We start from the raw sequence: 12435 nt of genomic DNA on the forward strand, positions 1-12435 counted from the left end.
TATGTCAGATGCCCACCTCATAAGCTAGGGTTTAGCACCTGACAAGAATCTTAAAAAGGGCTACCTGTACAACCTATAGGAAGAAAGAGATACTTGGCATGAACAGACATATAAAGGAGTAACTCCATATAGACTCAGTTATATTTCTCTGAGTTCTCTGACCTGTGAGAATGGAAATACTGCAGGGTAGAGTAATTCTACACTTAGACAACAACTAGTTAATCACAAATATAAAGCATACTAGTGACTTTTACCCCTTCCTAGAACAGGAGGTGATATCAGTTGTTTGTTTTACACTCTTTACAGTTGAGCCCAGACTTGAGGGTTAAAATCAACATAGTGTTTTCAACAATCACTACTAAGTAAATGAATGTGCAAACAATATAAAAACTATTATAACTAGTTATTACAACTAGTTATTCAGTAACTAGATAATTTAGATAACAGGTTGTTGGGTATTCTCTCAGTCATGTATTGTGCTCACATAATTTACTTCATTTTATTTGCTTAATCATCTTATGAACTTGATGATTTGAACTCATTTCACAGATGCAAAAACTGATATGCAGGAAGATAAATAAGCTGCTACCGTATATGTCAAGTAAATATAATGACTGAATCTTGAGCTCCTCTGTCCTATATTTAATTTGGCCACAAATTCAGATCTCTTTTTGTCATGTATTAGTAACACTAGCACATACTTTTTAAAGAATACATTTCAAAGATTAAACAACAGATCTCAAAGGGAAACATAAAGGCAAACTTTTCATATTATTTTCAATAAGGGGTCCTGGACAATTTTTTTAAGTACAAGTTGAAGTTGACTTGCCTAAGCAGATTTGAAATATATAGATGTGAAAATTTCATACTTTTCCTTGGACACTGAGAATAAGCATTCACTAGAAACTAAAAAACAGGGAATCTTAGTTTTACCACTGCATCCTGGGAAAATTGTTGTTTTCTTTTCTTGTCTTTTTTTGTTTTGTTTTTTTGTTTTTTGGTTTTTGTTTTGAGATAGAGTCCCACTCTATTGCCCAGGCTAGAGTGCAGTGGCACGATCTTGGCTCACTACAACCTCTGCCTCCTGGGTTCAAGCGTTTCTCTTGCCTCAGCCTTCTGAGTAGCTGGGATTACATGCGTGCACCATGCCCAGCTAACTTTTGTATTTTTAGTAGAGATGGGGTTTCACCATGTTGGCCAGGATGGTCTTGATCTTTCCACCTCGTGATCTGCCCGTCTCGGACTCCCGAAGTGCTGGGATTACAGGCGTGAGCCACCGCACCCAACCTTTCTTTTCTAAACTTCCTTTCCAAATTATCTTAGTCGAAAGCCTTCAGGGTGTTTATATTGTTTTTAGCTCCTGTATTAATTTCAGATGTTCCCCTTTGCATGGAATCCCTAGAGTTTCCTAAATCTGAGTGTACAGGCTCACTTTGCTTTTCTGAAAAGAATAAGGAATTTCCATGTTGCCACATAGCTATTGGTCAAATAATGGAAACGTAAAAGAAGAATCCATCACTTTTATGAACCAGGTGTGCTCATTTTTCCATGCCTCAACCTAATTAATATCTATATCATTTTAAAGTTTAGTCATATCCAGTTAAGTATTCTGCCTTATTAAGTCATTCATAAATATTTTCCATATTATTGTATAATTTATCTAATAATATCTAGTAGTATATGTATAAATATATGTTTATATACTATTATATATTATACTGTACAATCTACAATAACAAAAGAGATATAAGATAAGTCCTTATTGTTTAATTGTTATTTCTTTACAAACTAACAGGGATGGCTTTTTTACTTAATGTATTTGTCATCTAGTTTATTTTCTCCTACATAAATTATTTGTTTATTTCTTTTACCTACTAGCTACAATATTTTAATGTTGCTACTTCTAAAAAAAATAATGCTTTGGCATTTGCCCTAACAGCTTCTCTTTTAAAATAATGGGTTTAAAGATGCAATTTAAAGGACTCAAATTTTTGAAGGGCACCTCACTTCTCCTTTTATCAATGTTATGATAAATTATTTCAAAACCAGCTATAAGAAGGAAACAATTCAAGATGAAAAATTAGGAATTAAGTTGAGTGAAAAGTTGATGAGCCATAAGGAAAATTATACAATTATTCTCACCAAACTCTTTGTTGGTTGGGGTTCACCCAGGGCAGCTGGTTTTCTTCCTTTAACCTTAAAAACAAAGTCACATTTATGATATTGAATATTTCTTCATTGCTCCTCCAATTGTTTGTAATTGCTAATTTTCATATTACCTTCAGCTCATCTAATCTATTTGAGACTCTACTTTAAATTTCTTATTGTTAAGAAAGTAAAACATTAATATGATTTAAAAATGGAATGTCAGGGTAAAGGAAGAAGCAAGAGAGTTCAATCTTCTGAACACCCAGAATCCATAATTTTGTAGGTATGCCTAGCACTGTGAAAAATTAACATAGTAGGGTATACTAGCAGAGATAAAACTTGAATTTTAATAATATAAAAATAAAGTTAACAAGAAATTGTTAAATCCTGGCCATACATTTTATTAAGCTTCACTTATCAGAAACAAAATGAAATAAAACAGTAGTAAAAAGCGTGTAGCATGCCTGGCTCATGAAGAAAATTCAGTGTAGCTGATTGCTTTAACATCTTGCCTTGTTATTTCAAGAAAAGGGTAACTTGTATCAAGTTAATCAATGTTGTAATATAATTTAATTTCAAAGATTTAAATTATTTGCATATTTTCTTTCTCTACAGTTAATTTTGGAACATGATGATTCATACAAAGCTCAACACATAAGAGAAAGAATCACAAATATGTAACATACCTAAGACCTTTACCCCTTCCTAGACCAAGAGGTGATATCAGTTGTCTGTTTTACACTTTTTTCAGTTGAACCAAGAGTGGAGGCTTATAATCAACAGTATTTTCAACAGTCACAACTAATTAATTGGATATACAAGCAACAAACAACCTATTTGCGTTAGACAGTACTTTGAAATAACTATAAGTAGGAATGAAGAAATGGTAGACTAGACTAGGAAGTCTTCATGAATCTTGAGCTGAACCTTGAAGGCATAGAACAAAATAGATCCAATTTATAGAAAAAAAAAAAAGTAGAAATGCTCTCTGGGGACAAACGTAAGGACCTAGGTTTGGAAATAAGCTTGGCAAATCCAGCACACTAAGAGGAGACTGGCTTCCATCGAGTACATAAAGCAATGATAAATGAGGCTGTCCAAGTTACATAATAGACAATCTACATTTTTATCAGATCAATAGGGTTCAAAGATAATCTTACCATTTTACCTTCCATGGGAAACTACTAGTGCTCAAACAAAACAAAATTATTTTTTAAGTCATAAAAATGTTATTTAAGAAAACATTTAAAACCATAAAATAACCTTTTGATTTTGTGTGGCAGCTGGTAAAAATCCATAAAGAGGTAAATAATACAAATAAAATAAAACATTGTATTAAATATTGAAAACATTTTAGTACTAAGCACTTTATGTGTGTTATGCCATTTAATCCTTTCAAATCCTACAATATAGATATTATGTTTTTCTGCATTTCATAGATAAGGAAACTGCTGTCCAGTCTCTAGATGATGTCTTCCATATTTGGTTTTGTTGTTTTAGTTCATAACCACTAGCAGAAATGTAGGAAAATATTAGCCCTATTTGTATCAAAATTATTTAAAGAAGGGGAAATTGTTGGACATATATATGTCTAGTTTAAGCATAAAAAGATATTTGTTAAATACATTTGATTTCCTGTTTTATTCACTAGGAGTTCTTATAAATGTGTACATATATGGATTAAAGCTATTAATGAGTTTTAGATATAGAAATTTACCATTCCCCACCCAATATATCATCCTAGTATCCTTGGAAGTTATGGCAATGAAGCATTTATTTATTTATTTTTTACTCCCCTTTCACAAACAATTCACGCTCGCCAAGATATAAACAGGTATTTCCAAACCGAGCCTTTCCTCTTCTAGGATTGAGTAAATATACTTTAACTTTAGATGATAATAAACACTTAGGATTCTATAATAATGGATATGATCACCAGAGAACACTGGTATCTTGGCACAGGGGTAGTTAATATTTTCATTCAAAGTAAATAGTCCTTAGCTTACCTTGCCGGTGCAGTTCAATAGTACTGTTGTGCCTTCTGAAACTTTTAATAAGTGGAGATCAAAATCACCAGTGCTATTCATTTTAAGAAATTGCCTCAACTTGCGAGCAGCACGGAATAAAAACATACCTTCCTATTATAAGAAAAAGTCAGAAGGGCCATGGTTCAAATAAAATATTAAGAAATGATAAGCTTTCTTAAGGAGCCTAGAGCTTGAGCTATATTGGTAGATAATGCCCCACCTCCACCCCAGCTTTCTATTCCAGTTAATCATGTGACTGACAAGTAACAGAACTAAAACTGTTTGACTCACAGGTGACAGCAAGAAGTTCTTGGAACTTGGTTTAATCATTATCTTGACTTTTAAAGTTTCTTTTCTCTATTATGCTTATGTGATCTTATCACTTATATGTGAATATATTACAAGATTATTCAATTTTAAACATGATAACCGAAGGAGAAGGCTTCTGGAAGCAACAATATATTACAAGAGGTATGTGTGGTTTTTTCTTATTATTTCTTGCATCTTTTGAGCTATGGATGTATAGCTGATAATAAGAAAATAAAGGACTGTAGTCACCTAAAACATAAGTTTTGCAGTTATTTAAATTAAGATATTTTTTAAAAAGAATTTATGGTTTTGAGATGCCATGAAGCTAACTTAGCTACTGTGAGTTTTTAAAAGACTATGAAATAGCACACCCGTTTCTGTAAGGAGAAATGACATAAACTTTTTAAGTTTTGTCAAGTGTAACATTATACCAACTAGATGTGGTAATCATTTAGAGATAAGCAAATACTGACAGAAAAAGTTTCAAGATGCTTCCGACTAAATTATACCAATGACTTATATTTGTATGTGTGCAAGCAATCACATTAACAAGTATTTTTCTGTATAAGAACTTTTAGAGGCCGGGCACGGTGGCTCATGCCTATAATCCCAGCGCTTTGGGAGGCCGACGCAGGCGAATCACTGGGTCAGGAGATCGAGAAACCCTGTCTCCACTAAAAATACAAAATTAGCTGGGTGTGGTGGTGCATGCCTGTGGACCCATTTACTCGAGAGACTGAGGCAGGAGAATCGCTTGAACCCAGGAGGCGGAGGTTACAGTGAGCTGAGATTGCGCCACTACACTCTAGTCTGGCGACAGAGCGAGACTCCGCCTCCAAAAAAAAGAGAAAGAAAGAAATTTAGAAATAAGAGATAGATGTGTCTTTGAATTCGACAATTCTAGTATTTTCAAGGTAAAAAAATAGAATGGTTAAACAGAAAAAAACTTATCTAATAAGCACAGGGCTATTTGTAAAACAAAAATATAAAATTGGACCATAGTATGATCTAATCAATGGGAATTATGTGGTCAGACTGCAAATATTAATAGTATTCATATAATTCTCTAACAGAGGCACAAAAAATATAAGCTTCTATAAAATCAAGCTTGAATGACAAACTCCAAATAATTATCATTACCTTATTATCATCACATAAATGTCTTTTAAAAAAGTTAAATTCATTATTCAGGCAATTGCTACCAATTTCTTTCATGCTGTCCTGTAATAAATAACATAAAATAATACAGTTAAAACTGAGTACTTTTCTAATATCTTATAATTATAAAAATAATAATCTTATAATATCTGGTATTTATATGTGCATTTTAAGGAAAATAACTTTTGCCTGGCTTAGCTGACTAAGCATGAGGAATAGTTTCCTATTGTTGATGGATAAATAAGTGTGTACACAAATTCTTTCATATTTAGAGCCCCTCCCGGATCCCATAATTGAATCCCAGAATTCACTAAGAGAATCTGGCTCATCTAGGGAAATAAAAGTATCTATTTTAGAAGTTATGCTATATAGACAAAGTATTATAAAATGTGAAGTCATTAAGTTGAGATGAATTTAAGAGGTTATTCAGTCAAATTTCCTCCTATCAACAAACAACAAGAAAGGGAATTTATATTAGAATTAAGGGATCCATACAAAGTTCAACACATAAGAGAAAGAATCACAAATATATGACATACCTAAGACCTTTACCCCTTCCTAGCCAAGAAGATTTCAGTTCTCTGTTTTACATCTTTTCAGTTGAGCCAAGACTGCAGGCTTATAATCAACATAGTATTTTCAACAGTCACAACTAATTAATTGGATGTGCAAGGAAGATAAAACCTATCTGCATTAGACGGTACTTTGAAATTGACAGTGAGAATTAAGGTTGAAATTTATTCACAACATTTCTAGCAATCCAATTTTCTGAGATGGTTAAGGTAGAATTTTCCTGAGACACAGTGTAATTGCATGCGTGTGTATTATAAACATAGGAGTGGGAAAGCAGACTGGTATGTGCTCTATTTTTTTTTTTTCATTTGTAAGGAATGTAGTAGAAGAAGGTAGAGATTACCTAAATCAATAATTTAGTTGATATTAGGAAAAACTTCCCAAGGTTCCAGATTTTCGTACGCACCGGGTTGGACTAACTCTGTCCAGCAAACTAGCAATTCCATGCTATCAGAGCTTCTAGGACTAAAAGCAATCTTAGCCTACATAATGTCTCCAGAGAAACAGGATAAGACGTGGAGCAATGGCAGGATTTAGTCATGGGCTTTGAATCCTCATCTGCCTCTCAGAAAAGTATTCATTACTCTTATCTCCTATGAAAAGCATGATGATGTCTGGGTTTACCCTGATTTTAAAATGTATATACTATCAGTTTTGTCTGGAAGAAGTGTCCGAATACATACATTTCAAGTGTAAAAGATACATTTTCAATAAATATCTTCACATTGCCATTGTACATATTCCTGAAAATGTAGTGGATAATTAATATTTGCCTATTAAGTTATTTTCATGTTGACTTCCCCTTACCCATAGGACAATAACTCATACATAATTTTTTTCTTTGATAAAACATAGAGTTTTTAATTTTTACCATGTCATCCCTCAAAAAAGAAGGTGAAATATGTGCAGCTACTCTATATGATATCTTCCAATTCACCAAAAATATCATATGAGACAATATGTCACATAATGAATGCCAATTTCTTGAAACATTTTAGCAAATTGCATGACACACGAATATTTAAAAAGCCATATTGGTTAGGTGGCTGTTCTAGGTTATTAATAAAACTTATTTTTGGCAGATCCACAGAAAGATAATGTTATACCAGTTGATTTTTTTTTTTTACCTAATGCTTGATGCAGAATGTAAATGTGTTACTATAGCCTTAAAAGGTTGACTCCTATAGAGGTCACAGTTATTAATTCATCGACCTTAGTACATTTTATTAATGCATCCAATATAGATCTATTTGACTGCCAATTACTGTTGCTTTCTAAAATACTCTTCATTCATGCCCAGTCAGAAGAATGGCTCAGAGTAAGAATTATAGATACATGGTGTTGGAAAGAAACTTAGACGGCCATCTTTTGATTTAACAAAGAACAGAATTACTTGACCAAAGTCACAATAATTGTTTATTATTCACATGTCACATATGTCCAAATGCAAATAAGAAATCACAGCTGGGCACGGTGGCTCACGCTTGTAATCCCAGCACTTCGGGAGGCCAAGGCGGGTAGTTCGCGAGGTCAGTAGTCCCAGACCAGCCTGGCCAACATTGTGAAACCCCATTCCTACTAAAAATACAAAAAAAAAAAAAAAAAAAAAAAAATTAGCCGGATGTGTTGGCACATGCCTGTAATCTCAGCTACTTGGGAGGCTGAGGTAGGAGAATCGCTTGAATGCAAGAGGCGGAGCTTGCAGTGAGCCGAGATCACACCACTGCACTCCAGCCTGGGCAACAGAGCCAGACTCTGTCTCAGAAAAAAAAAAAAAAAGACGAAGAAACAAATCATATATAACATATGTCAACATGCACATAAGCAAATTTCTTCAAATATTTTATGAATGTGGTAAATCAAAAGAGAAAAGCCAGGATTATAAGACTGAACTGAAGTATTTTCTAGTACAAAACATGACATTGTCTAAGTTCTTTTTTTTAGGGGAAGTTATTTATTTATTTATTTATTTAGAGATGGAGTTTCGCTCTGTCGCCCAGGCTGGAGTGCAGTGGCCGGATCTCAGCTCACTGCAAGCTCCGCCTCCTGGGTTTACGGCATTCTCCTGCCTCAGCCTCCCGAGTAGCTGGGACTACAGGCGCCCGCCACCTCGCCAGGCTAGTTTTTTGTATTTTTTAGTAGAGACGGGGTTTCACCCTGTTAGCCAGGATGGTCTCCATCTCCTGACCTCGTGATCCGGCCGTCTCGGCCTCCCAGAGTGCTGGGATTACAGGCTTGAGCCACCGCGCCCAGCCTAAACGTAGTATCCATTAGTTGTTTTTTGATCCTCTCCCTCTTCCTACTGTCCATCCTCCAAAAAGCCCCCATGTGTATTGTTCCCCTGTGTGTGTCCATGTGTTCTCATCATTTAGCTGCCACTTATAAGTGAGAACATGTGGTATTTGGTTTTCTGTTCCTGTATTAGTTTGCTAAGGATAATGGCCTCCAGCTCCATCCATGTCCCTGCAAAGGACATGATCTCATTGATCTCATTCTTTTATATGGCTGCATGGTGTTCCATGGTGTATATGTACCACATTTTCTTTATCCAGTCTGTTATTGATGGTCATTTAGGTTGATTCCATGTCTTTGCCATTGTGAATAGTGCTGCAATGAACATACATGTACATGTGTCTTTAAAACAGAATGATTTATATTCCTTTGGGTATATGCCCAGTAATGGGACTGCTGAGTCGAATGGTATATCCGTCTTTAGGTCTTTGAGAAATTGCCATATCATCTTCCACAATGGCTGAACTGATTTACATTCCCACCAGCAGTGTATAAGCATTCCCTTTTCTTCACAACCTTGCCAGCATGTTATTTTTTGACTTTTTAATTATAGCCATTCTGACTGGTGTGATATGGTACTCCATATTTCTTGGAGGTTGTGTTCATTCCTTCTCATTCCTTTTTCTCTACTCCTGTCTGCCCGCCATATTTCATAAAGTCAGTCTTCAAGCTCTGAAATTCTTTCCTCTGTTTGGTCTATTCTACTATTAATACTTGTGATTTTATTATGAAATTCTTGTAGTGTGTTTTTCAGCCCTATCAGGAGGATTAAGTTCTTCTCTATACTGGGTATTCTGAACCCTTACTGGAGAGGTAATGAGGTCAGTTGGAGGAAAGAGGGCACTCAGGCTTTTTGAGTTTTCAGCATTCTTGCTCTGATTCTTTCTCATTTCTGTGAGCTTATCTAATCTACCTTCAATGTTCGATGTTGCTTAACTTTGGATGTTTTTTTTTTTTTTTTTTTTTCTTTTTTTTCCTGGCACAATTCAGCCTCTTTACCATAGGGATGCTGTGGTTTGCTGGGGGTGTACTCCAGTCCCTAGTTGCCTTGGATTTTTCAGTAGCTGAAGGTATCACCAATGAAGGCTGCAGAACAGTAAAGATGGCAGCCTGCCACTTCTTCTAGGAGCTCTGGCCCAGGGAGGTACGAACCTGTTGCCCGGTGGAACGCACCTGCAGGAGGTGGCTGGAGATCCTGGTTGGGAGGTCTTGCCCAGTCAGGAGGAAGCGTATCAGGACCCACTTATAGAAGAAGTCTGGCCATGCTTTTGTAGAGCAGCTGCACAGTGCTGGGGTAACTCTTCACCGCCTTTTGGCTTGGGCTCTCCAAAGCCTGCAGGCTGGACAGGCTCAGTACCGAAATAGCAGAGATGGCAGCCCACCCCTCCCTCTGGGCCCTCTGTCCCAGGCAGTTTTCAGATCTCTGTAGGCCAGAGAACACCAGCGGGGATGGCTGGAGGCCCTGCTTGGGAGGTCCTGCCCAATAAGAAGGAATGGCTCAGGGACCTGAGTCTGACCACATGTTGGTCAGAGCAGTTGTGCTGTGTTGGGGGATCCCTTCTGCCCCTGATCGGTTTGGACTCTTCAAAGCCTGCAGGCTGAAAAAGGTGACTCACCCAAACAGTGAAGATGGTGGTCTGCCCCTCTCCCTGGGAACTCTGTCCCAGGTAGGCATAACACTGCTGCTGGTGGCTGGCTGGAATTCCAAGCCAATGTATCTTATCCTTTGAGGCACCATGGAAGTGGGGCCCACAGACCATCACTCCTTGGCCCCTGGATTCAGCCTCGATCCTAAGGGTATGCACACAGATCTAATCTCCTGCTTTTCTGGAGTTGCAGTTACTTTTGCCGGGAAGCCTGGAGCTGGAATATCTACAGTTCCTGTTCTCCAACATGTGCCTGAGCAGCTGCTCTGCCAAGACTCCCATATCTCTGTGTGTTAGACTGAAAGCCCTGGTGGAGTGGGTTCAAGAGGGGATCTCCCAACTCGAGGTTGCAAAGATCCGTGGGAAGAGTGTAGTTTCCGGGTCACATATATATTCACCGCTTCTCTGGGCAGGGGAGGTTCACCTGGCTGGGTGTCGTGCCCAGGTGGGCTGTCGTCCTGACTTTCTCTTCTATGTTCTTCATGGGTCAAGTTGTTTCCTTGATTAGTCCCAATGCGAGAACTTGGATGTTTCAACTGAAGGTGCTGTATTTACTTGCCCTTTTGTTCCTCCTTGTGAGAGCCACTCACACTAGCTACTTCTAGTTGGCCATCTTGGCCACTTTCCAACTCCTTTTCTTTCAAGTTCTTAAAATACATAATGTTATTTACATTTATAGAATTAGATCTTCTTTAATTTCAGCATAGTTTTCTTCTATCTTTGAATTTTTAAATTACATTTTAAGTCTATTCTTTAGAAACACTAAATACATAAAAAATGAATCTTCTATTGAACTTTTTCTTTTCGTGTGTGTATGTACACAAATACATATACACACACACACACAATTTCATTTTGTATGGTTTTACACATCCTGTCTTTCATATGCCTGTTTTAATGGAGTATTCATTTCCGGTTTTTATTTTAGTCTCTATATTTACCCTAAATCCAAAGAACATTCATTTCTTTCTGGTTTCTTTCATACTATTTTTACTCTTTTTACTTTGGTTTCTTAGAGACTTCACATTTTCCATTGCTTTCATGGATAATTAAACTGTGGTCTTATAACTTCATTTTCCTTTTGCCTATTTTTGTGTTAATTCATTTGTTCATTTATTTTGCTAGTATCAGTGCATAATGTTCCTTTTAAATTTTCTGATTATTTTTGAAGGGATGCTAAAGTAGAGTAGATTATTGTTCAGCCAATATTTAACATCTAATCTCACCAAATGAGAGAATGTATTCATTCCATATGGCTGACATAACAAATTACCAAAACCTTGGAGACTTAGAACAATAAAAACTTATTATCTCACATTTCTAGAGGTTCTGTTAGAGCATGCATTGTTTGCCTCTTCCATCTTCTGTTGTCTGCCAGCATTCCTCAGTGTTTCTTGGCTTGTCGCCTCATGGCTCCAGTCTCTGCCTCCATCTTCACATTACCTTCTTTGTGTGGGTGTCAAGTCTCTTCCTGCTTTTCTCTTAGAAGGAACTCGTGATAGCATTTAGGGTCCACCAAGATAATCCAAAATAAACTTATCACACCAATATTCTTAATTCAATCACATCTGTAGACTTCTTTACCTTATACATTTCCAGAGATTAGAGTTTTTTTTTTTTATCTGGGTGGCCATTATTTAATCTGCTATACAGAAGTATGTTCCTCTGTCCATTAATGTTGCATTTGTCCAAAAGACATGTGGTAAGAAATTGATGCTTTCTGTATAGTTTCTGTGAGACAAGAATTTGGAAGCTGCTTAACTGGGAGCTTCTGGTTCTGCATCTTCCATGAGGAGGTAGTCAAGATGTTGGCATGTCTGTAGTCACCTGGAGTTCATCAGGACTAGAGGATCTATTCCCAAGATGACCCATTTATGTAGTTATTGGCAGAATGCCTCAATTTCTCACCACATGAGCTTCTCCACAGGCTTTCTTCAATATCCTTCCAAGATAGTTGCTGACTTTCCCCCAAGTATCAATGTAAGAGAAAGCAAGGAGGAAGCCATGTCTTTTATTACATGGAAGTCACACACTGCCATTTCCACATTATTCAATTGCCTTGCAGTGAGTCACTAATTCCAATCCACACTCAAGAGGAGGGAATTTAAGCTGTACCTCTTGTAAGGTGGAGTATCAAATAATTTGTGGGCGTATGTTAAAATTCCCACACAGCTGCTCCTTTCATCTTATGACTTAGAATGAAACATGTGGAGGTAATCAAACTCAGCTAAACTGTATACCTGTGAACCTAAGGTAAATGCATATTACTATATGCCTTTCTG

The 12435-nt window shown here is 36.6% G+C and overlaps 1 protein-coding gene across 2 annotated transcripts in view; it reads right to left on the reverse strand.

The window, feature by feature from the left end:
* IL7 (interleukin 7) overlaps positions 1 to 12435 on the reverse strand; it is a 58163-nt gene that overhangs the window by 2451 nt on the left and 43277 nt on the right. Inside the window, exons 3-5 of one of the 2 annotated variants that reach the window (XM_023227743.2) lie at positions 5625 to 5705; positions 4155 to 4286; positions 2143 to 2196 (exon numbers count right to left, since the gene is read on the reverse strand). In XM_023227743.2, coding sequence (XP_023083511.1) covers positions 2143 to 2196; positions 4155 to 4286; positions 5625 to 5705 — 267 coding nt within the window. The remainder of the gene's footprint in view (positions 1 to 2142; positions 2197 to 4154; positions 4287 to 5624; positions 5706 to 12435) is intronic. The other variant, XM_023227744.2, reaches the window with a different exon arrangement.

This window comes from Piliocolobus tephrosceles, chromosome 7 (genome assembly GCF_002776525.5).
Source record: "Piliocolobus tephrosceles isolate RC106 chromosome 7, ASM277652v3, whole genome shotgun sequence".
NCBI classification, from domain to species: Eukaryota; Metazoa; Chordata; class Mammalia; order Primates; family Cercopithecidae; genus Piliocolobus; species Piliocolobus tephrosceles.